This window comes from Wyeomyia smithii, chromosome 3, assembly GCF_029784165.1.
Source record: "Wyeomyia smithii strain HCP4-BCI-WySm-NY-G18 chromosome 3, ASM2978416v1, whole genome shotgun sequence".
Lineage (NCBI taxonomy): Eukaryota > Metazoa > Arthropoda > Insecta > Diptera > Culicidae > Wyeomyia > Wyeomyia smithii.
In genome coordinates, this window is record NC_073696.1 from 237,532,711 (window position 1) to 237,553,552 (window position 20,842).

Genomic DNA, 20,842 nt, shown 5'->3' on the forward strand with positions numbered 1-20,842 from the left:
TGACCACACTGGACAAAACTAATGGTGATAAATATCATATCATAAAAATATTGTATGTTTTAGCTGTCCAGCGACATGTTGATTATAACATTCCGTACAGTTGTATGAAAGTTACTAACATTTGAAAACTTACCCTCTCAGTGTAACATGCTGAGTTTAGTTTTTAAAACATAAACCTGATAGGCGATGATATTAGTTGCTATTTTGCGAGGTGTTCCTGCGACATTGAAAGTTCGCTGGAACATTTGTGTACCTACATGTGGTGCACTGTTAAGGACATTCCACATGGGACGAAACTGAAAGTTCGCCGTAGTGCACCAGAGCGCACCAGCGTCGTTGTCGTCGTCGTCATACATTCAAGAACAAAAATCAATAATTCATCAATTATAAACATGTGAATCAGTGCCCGCGCTGACAGGCCGGTCATATTGATTGTAGCATGTGTGTAGTTTCATCGTCCTGTGATGGATAGTCGACATGTGGCAATGGCTGGCTGCTGGTGGCGGGAGAACAAGTTAATGGGTATCTGTTTACTTAGCACAACACCGAACCGGTAGGGGATTTTTTTTCTTCTTCAAACGTTTTGCGTGATAGGGCGTGCGCGAGGTGAAGGCAGGTCACATTCACATAGGGCTATTTCGAACTTATTTTCAAAGTCATTGGTTCGCGAAAAGACCTTTTCCATGTACTGATCAATAAATAACGATAACAGTGGTGGGCTGTAACGAAGTAATTCTTCACTATTTTCTACAGTTAAGAAGCCATATGCAACGGTGGTCGTGATATTCACACATGACCTTCAGCAGGATGTGTGGTTTGCGTGAGGGGCAAGGAATTGTAGAGCTGAACAACCGCCCAGGGATCGATGATCTCGTTGGTCAGAAATTTCTTTATTAGCGTTAGAGCCAACCGTTGGCTGACGGCTGTGAAGTTTTCTTGACAGCTGGAAATAGATAATTCATAGTCATAGAATAAACGTACAGAACGGATAGTGATACAATACGTACTTCGAATCAAAGACTGGATTAGATTCAATGCTCTTCTCCTCTGGCTGTTCCTGTTCGACGGATTGTGTTGCATATATCCGAAGAAACTGGTTCTCGTCGAAGAACTTGGTGATGGTGGTGAACTGCGTTCCAACCAGCGTTAGCGGAGCATTTTCACCTTTTCCTAGAATGTGCTCGATGCTGGAAATAAGTAATGATTTCCCCTCGGAGTACGTAGTCCCTTTACCGAACTCATCGATTAACACCAAAGATCTACCGGTTGCATTCTGAAGTATGTTGGACATTTGGAACAGTTCTCCCATAAAAGAAGACTTACCACTGAAGACTGATTCCGGGTAGTCTAAACGGGTGTAAATCGAGTCCAGCAAACCGATAATGGCCGATTGGGCCGGAACGAAAGATCCTACGTGGGCGAGGTAACATGTGAGGGCAAGTTCTTTGAGGTAGATTGTCTTTCCGAGTGGTTCCGTAGCAGCCATGATGGTCACAAAGTTTTTCTCACTGGATCCAATGGTAGTACTGCTGGGTCGATAGACTTTAAACTGTTCCACGAGAGGATGTCTACCGCCTTTAATTTCAATAACCTTCTGCTCGGTGATAATTGGGCGTGTGTAATCCAGACTTTCGGCAACAGAGGCGAAAGCCAACAGTACGTCAAGTCGGGCTGCCAGCTTAAAAACGTTCAACACTTCCGGTATGGTACGGTCAATGAATTCGGTTAACTTTTCCTGAATACTTTGCTGTCGCTCGCTCATGGCAGCTAGAAGACTACTTAGACTATGGTTGAGCTCTCGGCAGAGACTGTTCTGAAAGTAGACAGTGTCATCCGATTGTAGCAGTAGGTTCATCTGGGATCGTTCGAATATCGCGGGATCTCGGAGGTTTTCAACCACGTTACTACTGAACACGAAACCGTAACTGTCGAGGAAATTAACGTAAACGTCGTTCAAATCAACGGGCAGACTATCGATGTCCAATCGGGAAGACTCTACAATCGAGGTTTTCGCTTCATCGAAGATGCTGTACATTCGATCCAGTTCCGCATCAAGTCCTCGTTTCACCGCAAACTTATTTTCTTGTTCTCCTCTTTCTAGGTCGATAACTTCGTTCAGAGTAAACAAAACTTGTTTCAATGTGTTACCTTGGGTCGAAACAAATCCCGCCAGACTGCCTATGGCAGTATCCTGCAACGATGGTTCATTTGTAGCCGAACATAGTTTACAAAGCAAATAACTGTACATGATGTTCTTTTTAAATGAGGCCCAATCTTTGTTTTTGGCAGTTTTGTTGGTAATCTTTCGATACAACACCTGAACTCTAGTAAGATTACCTATTAGGTTTCTCATTTCAGCTGCGGCTTTACTGCTGCGAGGATCAACAAGCCACTGAACCGTATCCAGCCGTCGATTTAGCTCGTCTAGATCCCGTATTGGCTGCTTCAATACCGCCACTAGTTCTAATTTTCCGATCTTCGACGAGCATCTGTTGAATAAGTTGATCAACGAACACGAGCACTCCTCCAGCTTTACCTTGAACCCGGAAGGGTGTAATCTGGCGTTGAAAATCTGCAACGCCTGGCATGTTAGGTCATCGATCATCAACTGTGACTCGGGTGCGAGCAGATTAACCTTCAACAGAAGAGGTCCATCGTTTTCCTTGTTGAGATCTAGCAGTCTCAGCAGACAGGCGACTGCGTGAATTAGTAGATCCTGTTTGAAGGGAAAGACACTCTCCAAAAATAATTTCTTCTCACTCTTCGAAGCCTGAGGTAGCATTCCTGGTAAATTCAATGCCAATATCCGTTCGTAACTACTCTTAACAGCTTTGGAACCAAAACCGCAAATGCGAGCCTTTTCACAAAGTTCTATTCTGCCTGCATCAAAATTTAGCAGACTCGTACCGGTAGGGAAATCTAAAAGCTCCAGAACATCATCCAAAAATATTCGCGAACCGGACACGAGATAAAACAGTGGATCGTACTGTCGGATGAGGTTTCTAATCAAAGGATACTGGGGACTCGGTTCTGCGGCCTGCTGAACGGCACTCAGTTCCAGTAGATCAACGTCGTAGTAAGCAGCAGCTAAGCAGCCCTGACTCCAGCAAAGCGAAAGGATTTTGTTCGCTTCAGTAGCGCTGTGAGATGCCGGTTCGTGCATGACACACGCATAAAATTTTATACCCCCAGTAATGGGAGCGACCTATGGAGACAGAAAGAGAGGTACATAATTTATGTGCTCTGGGCATGGCTAACTGGTTCTCGTGGGGGGTGGGATGGAACAGCAAATACGCGACGAAACTTAGTCGTTTAAATTGGTCGACACGTGAGTTTATTCGGTTTCAATCTTATCCTGAACTTCAAGGATTTTTTCTCGGTTGAATGGTCAGCTGTGTGTCTGTGATTTGTTGCGTTTTCATTTTGTCGCGCTTTGCTACGAAAAAGCAAGCTTATTTCATGATTTCGCACTTGTAAACAGAATCGATTGACCACGTTCGTCATGCAACTTCGCTTTGGCAACAATGAAATCTTTTGAGTCGCACTGTTTCATCGACAAGTCGCTCTAGAATCGTGCGATAAATATCAACGGGAATTTACATTCATCGAACGGCACATGAACTGCGACATTACTAATTTCTGGGTGATTTTACTCGTGTCTGATCTTAAAACGAACTTGCGCAAGTGAAGGAGATCGTAGGAATATTCCTTAGAATGGACTCGTCATCTACCATACAAGGCTAACGATCACTTTACTACATTCGTCTCAATGGGGCATAGCTTTTCAATATGCTGAACCTTATATAAGATGCTATGTGGTCATTCGATACGGTTCACGAATGATGACTAACTCATCTGCGCACTTTGATTCTAAATAGCATGACATAATTAAACCATTCAACTTAACTTCCGTGATGCCTAGATTTTGAAAGAAGGGTAGGGCTTTAGATTGGTAGTTTCTTTTAAATGTTTGTGCTGTTTTTATGCTACGATCAGAAACGTCTCAGATTCACTTTTAAAGGTGCGGTTTTTTTGTAACTCGCTTATCATAGCAATTAAAGACTGCAACGATTTGTGTCGAAAATTTTTAATATCTTTATATCTTTAAAATTTTTAATATTGACATAGTTTGTATATAAATCGAGTGTACCAGAACAAAGGAGGGTGAATCGGTACAGTAAAAATAATTAGTGGTCAAAAAACTTGTTTGTAAATGACAAGTTTGTTCTTAAACAATGTTTGGAATTTCGGTTAATGAGAGGATATAAATATATTCAACACAAGACTAGACTCAAGACTGAACCTTAAGGCCCACTGTTCTGACAGTAAATCAGTAAGATTTAAAATTCTGATACAGAAACTATAGAGTTCGATCAATTAAATAATTTTTTAAATTGTAAAATTAAAGTTAATTATTTCGCATTCAAACCTATATGCCGAACACTATTGAGTGCTTTTTCATGCCTAGAAGGGCAGTTCCAGTGAAATAACCTCCTGACTTGTTAGCTCGTACCAAACCTCAGCTGGGTTCTTGTTCGGATTTGAAATAGGAGTAATTTTTGCATTGTCCATAATTTGGGAAATATGAAATTTTAAAACAATTGTTGGATTTTTTTCTGAAAATTCCATTGTGCTTTCTGGGAGATATTTATTTAAAATCTCAAAAATCCCGTCGTCACCGTGCTTTAATTAGAATTTTCTATAAGTGATTCAATTTCATTTAAGTTTTTTTCCCCTGTGTCGACTCATCACTGCGACCAGAGATTAGATCTATTGTGATATTCCCCAGGTGTTTTCTGTACTCCGCACTTCATATTTTTGGCAGTATCACTATTGAAGTAAGTGATACGCTTATCATACATACCCGTGCTTGTGTGTAAGTTTTACCAGTTTTATATTTTTTTTGTGCTCACGTGTGCAGAATTTGAATCAGGCTCAAGCTCTTCAAAATTGTAGGAGTAAAAAGGAAATTAGTAAATTGATATTAAAAAAATATCAATCCGCCGAAGCCGATTTATACGCGGGGGATATGTAACGCATTAAAATCCGCGTAAGCAAATGAGCATGAGCATTGACGACCGCACATATCGTAGTTGCACCTTCGTGATTGACCTGAGCTAGTGAAGTTGCACAGAGAACCACATAGATAGCTTTTGGGATGTTATACCATCTGTAATGTACAACAATTCAGTAGATCTCACTTTAGAAAGATCAATAACGGCGCCGGCCACGTCCTCGTGGACGTTGGGAAAAGATAGGAAGAGGATTGTTAGTTCGACAAACGTTGTTATGAGACCGAGTTCACCTCTGCATCTCTACAAATGTCACATGAAGGGAATTTGTGTTAGTGTTAGGTGATAGGTAAGATCATCGCCGTGGTAAGCAATACGATCAGAGGATAAATTTCAAACCCTATAATAAATCTGCAGATACAAAAACTAAGCGCAATACTCAATACAGTCATACCTCGATATAAGGCAACCTCGATATAACGTAACTCGATATAACGTAACTTTTACCTCGATATAACGTAACTTTTTAAAATGTATTGAGATTGAAAATAAATGATACAGCAACTGTTTTTGGGCTATAAAGTGCATTAAAAAAATGTTTGTAGTGAGTTTTGAAACAGATGGAACCAATGCGAAAATTGTCCAAAATGGGCATTAGGAAGATTTAGAAATACTAATAGGTGATGGGAAATAGGTTTTCACGCATCCTTCAGTAACAATTCACAGTCTTACATCAATTGAAAAAAAAATTTTTTTGCTTGTTGAAATTTTTTCTAAATGGGCATAAGAAAGGTTTAAAAATACTAATAGGTGATGGAAAATAGGTTTTCACGCATCTTTGAGTGACCTCTTGTATCAATTTAAAAAAAATTTTTTGCTTCTGAAAATATTTCTAAATAGGCATAAGAAAGGTTTAAAAATACTGATAGGTTATGGAAAATTCGTTTTCGCGCATCTTTGAGTAACCATTAACATTCTTGCATAAATAAAAAAAAAATTTTTTTTTGCTCCGATATAACGTAACTCGATATAACGTAACGAAAATAAAAATAAAGTTGCCTTATATCGTGGTATGACTGTACTTTGTGTCCTGTGATACGGATCGCCAGATCATCAGCCTCCGCAAACCGAGCTCGAACAATTGATCACTGTACTAAAAATAAGACCTATTTTCCTTTTCCATTATTTTAGAGTCAATAAAGTTGATATATTTGATAATAAAAAATACAATGCTGTGAGTAATAATTATATTTCACGATAACGTTGTTTAAAGTGGCCACTATAAGGTACCCGGTTGTTATCTTCATCACATGTTACATGTGACTTATATTCGAACGCGAGTTGTCAAAATGTGGGTGTAGCCTTGACTTTTTCAACATCGATTTTTTTGGGACAACCTACTGGCCAGGCTCTTAACTAGCAGGGTTTCATAAGCAAGAGATATTCTCATCCAGAGGGTATTGGTGTGGTTTGTGGAAGCTTGGAGTATGGTACATTGATGCTAGCCGAAATCTTATTCTTCACTTTTCAGAATTTTCTAGCCTTTGAGCAGAGGTTTCATATACTATGTCCTCATTATGACCAGTTCGGTATTTTGTCAATAAACTTAGGACTGTATTTTGGGCATTTTTTTGAATGATTTAAGTTTTCAGATGCATGAAACTTTACCACTTTTTATATTTAAAAGGCAGCACTCGCATCGACAAATAATAGAGAACTGTAGTGAAATGTCTTGACCCCGAGTGTCTGTGTCGGTAGGAGGAAATAAAAAACATTAACTTTCCTTTCCACCGCAGTCGTGGAGATGCAGAGATTAAATCGGTCTGAATGCTTAATGCTTGCTACATAAAATTACACCCGTTGCTTTTATAATAGCGCTTATACCTTTCAAAATACGTGCCTGCTGAAGTGCATTTTTTTTGGTTGGTAAATGGTTGGACACGTGTCACCTGAGACCCTATTGTGGTCATTCACCTCTGTCCAGCAACTCCTATCCCAACCCCCACGAGGTGCCGACCGGAATACGAGTAACCTTAGCGGAGATCGGGAAAATTTCCTGAGGGTAAGGACGAGAGAGAACCTGGTCAAATACAGACGGGCAAGGAACGACATGACCACGATCCTGAGACGTAAAAAACGCCAGTAAGAGGATCGCTACCATGAAGAGCTAGAAGAGCTGTTCACTGCTAATAGGACGCGAAAGTTCTACGAACAGGTTAACCAATCCCGTAAGGGCTATGTGCCGCGAGCCGACTTATGCAAGGATATGGAAGGTAACCTCATTACGAACGACAGCGAGGTGGTCGACAGGTGGAAGCAGTACTTCGATGAACATCTGAATGGCGATGCAACAAACAGAAGTGGAACTGGAACGGACCTGGGAGTGCCATCAATGGATGACCGGGTATTAGCCCCCGACCTCGACGAAGTTCAGCGGGAGATTGGGAGGCTGAAGAACAACAAAGTCACCGGCAAAGACGGTCTGCCGGGCGAGCCCTACAAACATGGTAAAGTAACGCTTGCTAGAGCATTGCACTGGGTCATTTCCAAGATCTGGGAAGAGAAAAAACTGCCGGAAGAGTGGATGGAGGGAGTCGTCTGCCCCATCTATAAAAAGGGCGACAAGCTGAAGTGCTGCATTTATCGTGGCATTACACTTATCAACGCTGCATAAAAAATAATATCCCAAGTTCTATTCCTACGTCTAACACTTTTCACAAAATGGTTCGTGGGGCAGTACCAGGCGGGTTTCATGGGAGCCCGCGCAACCACAGACCAAATTTTTTCAACCCGACAGATTTTGCAAAAATGTCGTGAGTACAACGTGTCCACGCATCACATTTTTATCGATTTCAAGGCAGCCTATGATACAGTTGATCGAGAACAGCTATGGCAGATCATGCACGAGAACGAGGATATCTTCCCGAATAAACTGACGCGGCTGATCAGGGCTACCATGAACCGTGTGATGTGTTACGTGCGTGTCTCGAGTCCCTTCGAGTCATGCCGAGGATTGAGATAAGGTGATGGACTCTCTTGTTTGCTTTTAAACATCGCCCTCGAAGGTGTTATACGAAGAGCGGGCATCGACACGAGTGGTACGATTTTTACGAAACGGGTTCAGCTTAACGACTTCGCTGATGACTTCGACATCATAGCACGAAACTTTGTGACGGTGGAGGAAACCTGCACCAGAATGAAAGTGGAAGCTAAGCGTATTGGACAGCTGATCAATGCGTCGAAAACTAAGTATATGAAGGGAAGAGGCTCCAAGGAGAACAATGTCAGCCTCCCACCCCGGATCATCGTAGACGGCGATGAGCTTTAGGTGGTAGACGAGTTCGTGTGCTTAGGATCGCTGGTGACCGCTGACAACAACAACAGCAAGGAGATCTGGAGACGCATTCAAGCGGGAAATCGTGCCTACTTTGCACTTCGTAAGACAATGAGATCCAATCGAGTGCGCCGCCGTACAAACTTGAAGCTGTACAAAACACTAGTTATACCGGTAGTCCTTTAAGAGCTAGAGACGACAACACTGCTCTCAGAGGACCTCAACGCCCTTGGAGTTTTCGAACGGAAGGTGCTGCGAACCATCTACGGTGGAGTACAGACTGAAGACGGAGAATGGCGTAGACGCATTAACCATGAGCTGCACGCGCTGCTAGGAGAGACCCCCATTGCACATCTGATCAAAGTTAACAGATTGCGATGGGTCGGACATGTCGCAAGGATGCCGGACGACAACCCGATTAAAACGACCCTTTTCAGTAACCCCTCCGGCACCAGAAACAGAGGAGCACAGCGTACACGATGGCTTGATCAGATTGAAAGTGATCTACGAGTGATAAGACGCCTGGGAGCATGGCGCCATACAGCCCAGAACCGAGTGGAATGGAGACGACTTCTTGATACAGCACGAGCCACCCCGGCTCTAGCCTGCTAGGTAAGGTGAGTAAGAAGTGCATTTTCTTTCTCGAGGGTACACTGGAAAAGTAATAGAAAATAACATAAAGAATAATTAAATAAAAAAAAATTCGCGAGCAACATTGTTCGACTCAGTCACCTACCACGGTGACACAACTCTTTCTTTTCATCGCAGTCGTGGAGATGCAGGGGTAAACCTCCTTCCTTACAAAATCTTTTCTTACTTTAACGATCGTAAGGGCGTTGCCGGCGCTATCTATACAAAGCGGCATGCTTGTTTTTTTCTCCTCAGAAAATCTCTAGAGTGCATGAGAACATCTTGCACTGTGAAAACAGCTGCTCTCACACAAAAGAGCAAATCAACGCACATGCTAGAAGAGAACGACGGACGATTTTTATCTGGTGAGCTTCCTGCTGCGGTGAAGCAAACATAATATAGTGTTTCACAGGGAACGCATTATCTGTTTCCGAATCTTGTGCTTCTGAAAATTCGAAGTGGTGGCTCTAAGTCGGCCGTTTGTGACCTCAATACCGATTCACCTTAAATTTCATTGATTCGTTTCGATTGATCTAAAAAATGTCTGTGCTAATATATTTATATTGATATTTTTCAATGTAAAAGCTATTTACAATGTCAAACATGTTAATTACATAGAAAATATCAACGCGCTAACTCGACTGAGGGTCTGGTGGCAAGCTCTTTTTTTCTAATATTTATCAATCATCCCTTGACAACTCTCCACTAGCTTTTGTCACTACGGCTTACGGCTTAAAATACCGTAAAAGTTTATTTTCTTAAGGGTGCTTAATTAGTTTGAAAGAGTTTGAGGCAGCTAAATTGTCTATCTAAAAAAAATAATTTGTAAAAAAATCTGAGATGACCTTTTTTTGTAAAATCACCTTTTGTTTTAATTATTATAATTTTTCAGTGCAGATTTGACCTTTTTTTTTCAACATTCTTGGAATTTTTATATTTAGATAATTTGGTAACAGTCATTCTATACCCCCCCCCCCCTCCTGAAAATTTCTACTACTAGCGCCAACTGGACTGAAGGCTACTAGCCTTCAGTCCAGTTAGCGTGAATTTCGTCAAATGTAAAAAAATTGGAAAATATAGTGTCGAAAGGGGTGAAAAATGTTAAAGGTGTCCAACAAGTTAGAAACATCGCAAATGTGATAAAGGTTACAGGCAGACTTCCCGTGCACGCGTTTTTTTTTTAAGTGACGAGAGAAATCTTTCTCTCGCTCGTAGAATTTCCATGCATGTGCGACGAGACGAGACACGTCCCATGCAATTTGCAGGTTGCTCTTTCGCTTCTCTTTCGGTTCGGATTGCGAAGCGCAAGGCGATGTTTCATCGCACTACGAACTGAGCGAGACGCCCGTACTGTACATACTTGATACAGCTCGTGCGCTACAGCTCGTGAGACTTTCTCGTGTACACAGATTTCCTGTACACGCGCTGAAACGACGAGAGGTTTCTTTTCTTTTTTTTTCTTCGGTAAGAGACTGCGGCGCACCACACGTTGTCTTATCGCTTTACGAACTGAGCGAGACGCCCGTACTGTACCTTAGTGAAACTGTATATTAGAGAAATGACAAAGCACTCACCGTTGAGGAAACTGTCAACATCAAAACGGGCTAGCTGTATAATTTTGCATTGCCGTTATCCGTTTTGATGTTGACAGTTGCCTTAACGGTGAGTGTCTCTGCGTCTCTCTGGTGTATAGGCTGCCTACCGTACCTACATACGATATATGCCGTCAGACCCTTCTGAAGGTGTATGTATCGGAAGAATTCATAAAACTATATTACTACGATCAGATTATCACGAACCTTCAGAACCTGATTTGCAATAGCTATACACTAAGGTCGCTTTTACGCGTTTTTTTTTACGTGGATTCCGGAATTTACGCGGTATTTTTTTTTTTCTTGCGGATTTCGGTTCCTCTTCACTCGGATTGCAGAATTTACGCGGTTTTTTTTTACGCGGATTCCGGATTTTACGCGGTTTTTTACGCGGCATGTATCCCCCGCATAAAAAGCGACTTTAGTGTACTCAATTCGAAAATTCTATCCAACATCAACATGTACTAGAAAATATAAACAATTTCAATGGTTTTACTATTTTTAACTCCCGAAAAACTTATGTTGTAATTTCAAACCACATTTTTTATCCTTAGAACTACAAAACAGAGTTCTATCATAAGATAGTCAATGACATCTAAACCGACGAAAGGAACACTTCTGTTAACCAACGTAACATTATGCATCCGGTGCATTTTCGTACCGTTAGCATAATAAGTATAGTAACAAAACGTTCTTATTTCATGTTAACAAAAGTCGGATGAATTAATCATAGAACTTTGAATTGATAAATGAATGAACTAGGTTATATCATTGATAATTCTAACGGTGTTTTGATGCATGCTGCTATAACACCGTAAATGAAAAAAACATAAAATCCCCTGCCTGTTTTCTTCTGCGCAAAATCAATTTCCTTCTCGCACCATTAGCACAAAGCAACATGCGAGGCAAGCTCGCGAGACGAGCTCACGAGAATTTGCACGCAAGCTGTCTCAAGTACGCGACGCCCATGCACCGCACTCGTTAAGTTGAGAGACGAGATATCTTCGTGTACGTCGCAATAAAAATTCCCATGCGACGAGACATGGCTCGTACGAATGGTAAGTTTTCTCGCTCGCACGCTGCACACAGCACGAAGCGACTGAATGAGAAACGAGACTAGTAGCGCAAAGCACACTGTCTCTTCTTTGTGCGAGCGAGATTTCAGGAAGTCTGGTTACAGGATACACAATCGTTAAAGAAGTATGCGTCTTATTTGTCACATCTACCCTTTTCATACCCATTAATATTTTTCAGCAAACCCTTTGAATGCATTGCAGTAAAATATTGGAAAGAAAGTCAAATTATTGGAAAGTATCATGAAATTGATCGGAGCATTTTCATTCACACAATCCGAACTCAATTCCGAATGACGTTTAATTAGTATTTTATTAAGAGCTACAGCAAATGCAGGTGATTCAAATGGTTTCAAGAGTGGAATTTCGAAATCCACAACCAATACAAATCCCACCATCTCATACTAATCTGCTAGTAAATGCAACGGACATATCGAAGGCGAACGTAAACACCGATCAATTTGGAGGTTCATTGACTAACCAGCGGGCAGAGCAAAACACATTTGCTATAATATAAACAGACAGGTTCAATTCTAATTCCGCACCGTCGCACCACGAGACATCGAGGCGGTTTCGTGAGTTTAGAAAGATCCGCTGCCGTTCAGTTTCGCTGTATATCTATACTGTGTGAACGCAAATATTCTACCGGTCTGCTTGCGCGAGCCAGGGAAGAATTAGGGTGTATTTGTTTATACTTGGAACGAAATTGACATTTAACGTTCCGCTATAAATATTTATCAATAATTATAAAGTCAAGCCCCAAAATTAGACATGGCTTTGCTGCGCGGTGTAGTGAAATGATCGACTCTCGGGAAAACAAACGAACGTGAGATGTGTTTAGACCGTGGCCAGAGCGAACGGAACTTGTTGGCTAGCAGAATTGCTGCGAAAATTGATATGAACATTAATAACTGTGATTCAAATCTCAACTATGAAATTCATATTCGCTTGTAATTAGTTAATCCGTTTTATAAGATATGACGATGATTTTGAACACCATCTATCTAGAAAGCAATCGTGGTGAACACCCGAAAGTTGGACGGTACTAAACCACATCAGTATTGTGCGACATTAGGGTAACTTTTGATTATTTAACTTTTGAAATCAGACCACAAGAATTGTGCGATTTGGAAGTGAACAATAATTGCTCAGGCCCTTTGCGTGGACTGGTCTGTTAAAATAACATCTCTATCCGAATCGAACAATTATGTAAACTTACAGCTAAATCTGAAAAGATCGGTCCTGAATCAAGTAGCGTGGAGTGTCTTTCTAACAACAAATAAATTTGTAGGTAAAAACTGTCAGCCTTGATACTTACCCCGCACCGTCGTAGCAGCCTCGAATTCCAACTGTCGTAAACAATAGAAAGCAACAATGGCCCAATTTCGTTCACTTATTCATTCGTGCGATAAAATGCTTATCGGTTTGGTTTTCGGTGTCACCGCAACGGTAGCTGTGGGTTGACATCAAGCACAGCTTTGTGGAATAGAAAAAAATCGTTCACTCGTAGGTATCTATTGCCGCAGTGGGTACAAAAACCGTTGGCGCGTCAAATTTCGCACTAGAAGCGACTCTTCTGGGAAATGTTTTGAAAGCAACATTGTGACAGATTTGCCACCGGTTTACATGTACCGGGCAATAGTAATACAGTAATCAGAGTAGGCGCACTGTTGAAGCGTAATAGGGTAATGATTGCAATTTTGACTATCATTTTCATATACTCAAAATGCAGCTTATGGTATTGGATCGACTATCGCGACTATCGCACAGTGCATACGGCAGCTCTAGATGACCAGTAGCTTGTTTTGTTTACATCGTTCTCTAGCTGTGTCCAGAGAAATAAGAGCTGGCTGGCGGTTGTCGTGAGATGGTGAGAAATTGCATTCCTCGGTGACGCCACACGCGGAGCGGTATGTAGACCGCATGCGTCATGCTGGCCGGCATATGTGCTAATGAACGTGCTTTTTCTAGAATCTGCGAACACAGCTCTAAGACTATTAACATTGCATTGTACAGCATTTTTGTTTAAGTGGTTGATATAGTTTAAGCGTCTATTTAGTTTGTTTATTTTTCAAGTTTCGCTGTTATCATGAGAAAGAAAATTTCAATGTGAGATGTTATTTAAGTCAAGACTAGACTACTATATACACATTGCAGCCGTGTATCAAATTTCTCTTATCTGGATTGCTTGTCGATTACTAATAAGTAGAATTATATGCTAGCTTTAAAAGTTAAATCCTATTGACAACTAATAACAATGTTCTCGGTACACGCCAAACTAAAAGAACTAGAGTAAGCTTAACTCATTCAGCAAATACATCTTCGAATAAAGTTACGAAAAAAGTTAGCTCGAGATGTAAAAAAAATCTGGTTTTAGGTTCATAAAAAACGGTTTATATGATATTTATAATTGAACGAATTATTATTTTTGTTAAGACAATTCTTTACTACCACAGTCCATGTTAATAGTGCCATTACAGGCATCCAATCCTATTTGCGAACGGATTGATCAATGTAGTTCAGTGTTCTCTTTTAAGACATCACTCACTTTACTCTACTTTACTTTTTTGGCTAATGGACCGTTCACCGGTCTAGGGCCGAACGAATTAGAGATGTCCAGCTTCTTCTGTTTTGGGCAGCCGTTCTCCAGTCTCCCCGTACACCAGCAGATCGTGCATCTTCTTCCACCGCGCACATCCACCGCGTGCGAGGCCTACCACGGAGTCGACGGCCTCTTCCTGGTTCTCTACTGAAGATAGTTTTGGCGGCTCTCTCGTCAGGCATCCTGACTACATGTCCAGCCCACTGAAGCCTTCCCCGCTGTATTACCTTCACTATATCAGCATGTTTGTATACCTGGTACAACTCGTGATTCATGCATCTGCGCCACACTCCACCTTCCAATTTACCGCCAAGTATCGATCGCAGAACTTTACGCTCAAAAACTCCGAGCACTCGTCGATCAGCTTCCTTCAGCGTCCATGCTTCATGTCCGTAAAGGGCCACCGGGAGTATCAGCGTTCTATACAGCGCTAGTTTTGTGCGAGTTTGCAAACTACGGGACCTTAGCTGGTTACGCAGACTGTAGAAAGCCCTGTTCGCAGCTGCAACTCGTCGTTTCACTTCACGACTCATATCGTTGTCACATGTCACAAGCGTACCAAGATAAACGAATTCGTCAACCGCTTCAAATCGTTCCCCATCTATCTCCACCTCAGCACCAACACCACGGGGACTCCCACGCTCTCTGCCAGCTACCACTTTTTAAGACATCAATTCTAGTTAAATCAAGCATGCTTTCCTTTTGAGACATCTATTTCCCGTACAGTAAGTTACGCTTCTATTGAGAATTGTATGCTTCTTAGCAACAAACTCTAATACGAAATTAAAGTTGCAGCTATATTCAGTTCATTTTACAATAACCAAAAAGCTTAGAAGGTGGAGCTGCAAAATGTTTGTTGTTTTAACGCAAGTTTCTACAATGAAACAGAAACGTTTAAGATCATAAATACGTGCGAAATTTGTTAACAATATGAGAAATATTGCTAGAACAAATTCCGTCATGCAGATGCATCGTAACAACGACTAATAACCATTGAACGAAGTTTTTCGACATTTATTGTTAAAAGGGTATTAAAATTTATTAATGAATTGATAAGGGGATTTTATGTTAATTAATCTTCAGATTTCAGAAAAAAAAAATAAAAAATATCTTTAGATTTATACTATTAACTATAAACTTTTGATGTAATTTACATTCATTTGTTTTGTGAACCATTTCAACATCACAGCTAAAACTTTTAAACGCAACCCAACCACTGCGTCTAGTAAGGTTAAGGTTTTTAATGCCATTGACAAGATTCTGCAACAAAATCAACATCCTAAATTAGGTCGTTGATGTTAAGTTGCAATTTCAGTTGTTGTTTGTAACTTGTTAGTTGCATCGTAGTAACAAAATATGTTTCTTGTAACTCTAAAGTTCCAGTGAAGCCATAAATTTCCACAGGATATTTTATTATTATGTTTCAAATGTTGCACATGAACTAACTCATGATTGGCGAATAATACGCGGAAATTCAACCATAGAACCCGACAAATAACATCTGGTTAATTCAGCCTCTAAATTTGATTTTATTATCAGCGGAAAAGTGTCAGTCGAACGACTAGAAGGACAAGACAAATTACGGTTCGAAATGCAGAAGCAAGGGTATTTTCATCGTTCAAGGAGAGTAGAGTAGAGTAGAGTAGAGTAGAGTAGAGTAGAGTAGAGTAGAGTAGAGTAGAGTAGAGTAGAGTAGAGTAGAGTAGAGTAGAGTAGAGTAGAGTAGAGTAGAGTAGAGTAGAGTAGAGTAGAGTAGAGTAGAGTAGAGTAGAGTAGAGTAGAGTAGAGTAGAGTAGAGTAGAGTAGAGTAGAGTAGAGTAGAGTAGAGTAGAGTAGAGTAGAGTAGAGTAGAGTAGAGTAGAGTAGAGTAGAGTAGAGTAGAGTAGAGTAGAGTAGAGTAGAGTAGAGTAGAGTAGAGTAGAGTAGAGTAGAGTAGAGTAGAGTAGAGTAGAGTAGAGTAGAGTAGAGTAGAGTAGAGTAGAGTAGAGTAGAGTAGAGTAGAGTAGAGTAGAGTAGATTAAGGTAGATTAGAGTAGAATAGAGTAGAGTAGAGTAGAGTAGAGTAGAGTAGAGTAGAGTAGAGTAGAGTAGAGTAGAGTAGAGTAGAGTAGGGTAGAGTAGAGTAGAGTAGAGTAGAGTAGAGTAGAGTAGAGTAGAGTAGAGTAGAGTAGAGTAGAGTAGAGTAGAGTAGAGTAGAGTAGAGTAGAGTAGAGTAGAGTAGAGTAGAGTAGAGTAGAGTAGAGTAGAGTAGAGTAGAGTAGAGTAGAGTAGAGTAGAGTAGAGTAGAGTAGAGTAGAGTAGAGTAGAATAGAGTAGAGTAGAGTAGAGTAGAGTAGAGTAGAGTAGAGTAGAGTAGATTAGAGTAGATTAGAGTAGAATAGAGTAGAGTAGAGTAGAGTAGAGTAGAGTAGAGTAGAGTAGAGTAGAGTAGAGTAGAGTAGAGTAGAGTAGAGTAGAGTAGAGTAGAGTAGAGTAGAGTAGAGTAGAGTATAAGTAGAAGCAGAAGCAGAAGTAGGAGTAGAGTAGAGTAGAGTAGAGTAGAGTAGAGTAGAGTAGAAGAGAGTAGAGTAGAGTAGAGTAGAGTAGAGTAGAGTAGAGTAGAGTAGAGTAGAGTAGAGTAGAGTAGAGTAGAGTAGAGTAGAGTAGAGTAGAGTAGATTATAGTAGAGTAGAGTAGAGTAGAAGTAGAGTAGAAGTAGAGTGGAGTAGAGTAGAGTAGAGTAGAGTAGAGTAGAGTAGAGTAGAGTAGAAGTAGAAGTAGAGTAGAGTAGAAGTAGAGTAGAGTAGAGTAGAGTAGAAGTAGAAGTAGAGTAGAGTAGAGTAGAGTAGAGTAGAGTAGAGTAGAGTAGAAGTAGAAGTAGAAGCAGAAGCAGAAGTAGGAGTAGAGTAGAGTAGAGTAGAGTAGAGTAGAGTAGAGTAGAGTAGAGTAGAGTAGAGTAGAATAGAGTAGAGTAGAGTAGAGTAGAGTAGAGTAGAGTAGAGTAGAGTAGAGTAGAGTAGAGTAGAGTAGAGTAGAGTAGAGTAGAGTAGAGTAGGGTAGAGTAGAGTAGAGTAGAGTAGAGTAGAGTAGAGTAGAGTAGAGTAGAGTAGAGTAGAGTAGAGTAGAGTAGAGTAGAGTAGAGTAGAGTAGAGTAGAGTAGAGTAGAGTAGAGTAGAGTAGAGTAGAGTAGAGTAGAGTAGAGTAGAGTAGAGTAGAGTAGAGTAGAGTAGAGTAGAGTAGAGTAGAGTAGAGTAGAGTAGAGTAGAGTAGAGTAGAGTAGAGTAGAGTAGAGTGGAGTAGAGTAGAGTAGAGTAGAAGAGAGTAGAGTAGAAGAGAGTAGAGTAGAGTAGAGTAGAGTAGAGTAGAGTAGAGTAGAGTAGAGTAGAGTAGAGTAGAGTAGAGTAGAGTAGAGTAGAGTAGAGTAGAGTTGAGTAGAGTAGAGTAGAGTAGGGTAGAGTAGAAGTAGAGTAGAGAAGGGTAGAGTAGAGTAGAGTAGAGTCGAGTAGAGTAGAGTAGAGTAGAAGTAGAGTAGAGTAGAAGTAGAGTAGTGTAGACTAGAGTAGAGTAGAGTAGAGTAGAGAAGAGTAGAGTAGAGTAGAGTAGAGTAGAGTAGAGTAGAGTAGAAGTAGAGTAGAGTAGAAGTAGAGTAGTGTAGAGTAGAGTGGAGTAGAGTAGAAGTAGAAGTAGAGTAGAGTAGAAGTAGAGTAGAGTAGAAGTAGAGTAGTGTAGAGTAGAGTGGAGTAGAGTAGAAGTAGAAGTAGAGTAGAGTAGAGTAGAGTAGAGTAGTGTAGAGTAGAGTAGAGAAGAGTAGAGTAGAGTAGAAGTAGAAGTAGAAGTAAAAGTAAATGAAAAAAACTGTAGAACAGAAGCTAAATGAAAAAGTAAAATGAAAATTCAACGATAAAGTAAAATGTAAATTGAAAGAAAGAGTAAAAGAAAACGGATAAACAAAACAGAAAAGAAAAGTCAAGTTTAAACTGAAAGTATGAATAAAAGTAAAAGAAAAAGTAATAGTAAAGGTAAAAGAAAAAGTAAATGAAATAGTGAATGAAAAGGTAAAAGGAAAAGTAAAAAAAAGGTAACGGGAAGTAAAAAAGAAGAAGAAGAAAAAGTTAAAGAAAAAATTATAAAAAAGTGAAAGAAAAAATGTAAAAGAAGAAATAAAATAAAAGTAAGAGAAAAAGTAATAGTAAAAGAGATAAGTGAAAGTAGAAATGAAGAGAAAAGGAAAAGTAAAAACAATGGAGAGGAAAACTCGAAGAAAAAGTAACAGAAAAAGTGAAAGTAAAAGAAAATTTAGAAGAAATTATAAAAAAAGAAGTGACAGAAAAAATGCTTTGATGAAGAGTACATGTCGTAGTTTGAAATTCGTAACTGCGGACGAGTAAATTTTTTTGTCTGTATTTTTGGATTTTTCAATCTGCGGTTCGCCTCACAAGCCTCACTTTATTTACTTTTGGAGTTGATAGAAGAATTTAACGGAAATTTTTTCATTTTTTCGTTATTTGATATCATTCTACTGAGACGCTCACACAATATTTTAAAAATTTGAATGAAATGTCAAAGAAAAAGTAAAACAAAAAAAAAGTTAAAGCAAAAGTAATACGAAACAGTAAAAGATAAAGTAAAAAAATCTAAAATAAAATAAGGAAAAAGAAAAAAAAAGAACAAGTACAAGTACAAGTACAAGTACAAGTACAAGTACAAGTACAAGTACATGTACAAGTACAAGAACAAGTACAAGTACAAGTACAAGTACAAGTACAAGTACAAGTACAAGTACAACTACAAGTACAAGTACAAGTACAAGTACAAGTACAAGTACAAGTACAAGTACAAGTACAAGTACAACTACAAGTACAAGTACAAGTACAAGTACAAGTACAAGTACAAGTACAAGTACAAGTACAAGTACAAGTACAAGTACAAGTACAAGTACAAGTACAAGTAAAAGTAAAAGTAAAAGTAAAAGTAGAAGTAAATGTAAAAGTAAAAATAAAAGTAAAAGTAAAAGTTGACTAGAGTAGAATAATTCATAATTTAAAAACATTTTGACTAGGTACCAAAATATCTGTTACTGTCTAACAACGAGTTCATCGCTCTGTACCTTGTTTTGTTTACTTCGTCATTAAAGGTCCAATTTAATCACATTTTAATGTACTGTTCAAACTGCCCACCAGTGTATTGTTCAAACTTGTTGAAGCTCGGTACTTGTTCCATCATTCTCCGCATTGTCACACGTATTATTATATGATTCATCGGTTAGTAATGAATACTGCTGTGGAATATCGGTGACTTACCATTTTTTTGCATCTCTCAGAGCTGTATAAATAACGCGGCACTGGAAGAAATTGCTCTACAGTTATACTTGTTCCCTCATCTCCAGTGTAATGAATCAATTTTTGGCGTTAGTGCTAGTGCTAGCACTTGTTTATCTTGGCTCATCGTCTTCGGCGACGCCGCTGGATGCAACGCCATGTGCAGCCCAGTGTCCATCAGGGACGGAAATCAGTAGGTTTTACTATTTGTTGATGCTTCTATTGAAAACATAATATTTTATCTTTGTTCTTTTAGCTAACTGTCCCGCCAATGAAGTGTTTCAGTGTTGCACGGGATGTGAACAGTTGACGTGCAAAAAACGTGTTAGTAATATTCAGTGCTTCCGTTGTCCGGATGAGTGTGTCTGTAAGAAAGGGTATATTCGCTTGGGTGATAAATTGCCCTGTATTAAGATTGAACAATGTCCTAAGTAGTTTTGTATAGCCAGAGTTATATTAAGATGAAGCAAATAAATGAGCTTTTTCTGACTATGCGCATAACCTTTTAAAAATGCACGCTTCGCCATCTACCGTTCGCTAGATTATTCGCACTGTGGATTGGGTGGTAAATAAGCGAGAGAAACAACATAAGCTTCGCGCTCTGGAATTGATTGATTCTATTTGGAAAGCTTTTGGGTGAGGTATTTGTAACTTTAAGCTCTTGTGGGTGGTTGCGTTTGAACCAGCTACCGAGGGAAAATCTTCGTATTGAATGTATGAATGTTGGTGCTACCAGTCAGTCGTTATATGTTCGAGTTTTCGACGTGAAAGCGATCTACGCACAATAAACAATTTTTATAGAAATTGTACAAGTAGTTAATTTAGTTCGCAAATTACGAGTCTATTTGTATACATCACGATTGATGTAAACTTTCAAACAGAGACAAACTGCAACGCAATAAATTTCTGGTCGGCAGGAATCCGTGTCAACAAGTGCTTCAAAAATCATCACGCAGCGAGTCAGTTGCCTCTGGTGGGAAGCTACCGAGAAGAAGGTGCCAGCTGTGCTGTGCGATAATACTTTTCACGGACATAATCCATAGCGCCAGCTAGAAAGCTACTATTTCGCACTGAGAGTCATTACCATGATGAGGTTCTTTTCATAAACGATCATAATAAACCGGTTCTTACGGAGATAATTATTATCTTTTATTCGCTTGTTTCAGGTTTAAATTAACTTCCTATGTTTATCAACGGCGCTATAACACCAGTATACCTGCGTCGGATAGGAAAATTAGGTTTTTAGTGTAAAGTAAGTGACTTTAAGCTTTTTGGCATTTTTGACATATTTTTAAGTTCTTA

At 39.8% G+C, this 20,842-nt stretch overlaps 1 protein-coding gene and 1 long non-coding RNA gene across 2 annotated transcripts; one reads left to right on the forward strand and one right to left on the reverse strand.

Annotated features, from left to right (window-relative positions):
* Positions 1-716: 716 nt before the first annotated feature.
* On the reverse strand, positions 717-13,346 carry LOC129726383 (mutS protein homolog 5-like). The gene is made up of 3 exons (XM_055683008.1): positions 12,960-13,346; positions 1,008-3,205; positions 717-943 (listed from the first exon to the last, which is right to left on the reverse strand). The coding sequence occupies exons 2-3, from the start codon at positions 3,161-3,163 to the stop codon at positions 787-789; spliced, it is 2,313 nt and encodes a 770-aa protein (XP_055538983.1). The 5' UTR covers positions 3,164-3,205; positions 12,960-13,346; the 3' UTR covers positions 717-786.
* LOC129726384 (uncharacterized) lies at positions 12,266-19,610 on the forward strand. Its single transcript, XR_008728324.1, has 3 exons — positions 12,266-12,717; positions 19,357-19,483; positions 19,543-19,610. It is a non-coding gene; the product is annotated as an uncharacterized LOC129726384 (long non-coding RNA).
* Positions 19,611-20,842: the final 1,232 nt, after the last annotated feature.

Coding starts and splice junctions, on each gene's coding strand:
- LOC129726383 (XM_055683008.1), bottom strand. CDS start 3,163: ATGCACGAACCGGCATCTCACAGCGCTACTGAAGCGAACAAAATCCTT. Junction 944..1,007: donor AATCCAGTCTTTGATTCGAA/GTACGTATTGTA, acceptor ATCTATTTCCAG/CTGTCAAGAAAACTTCACAG.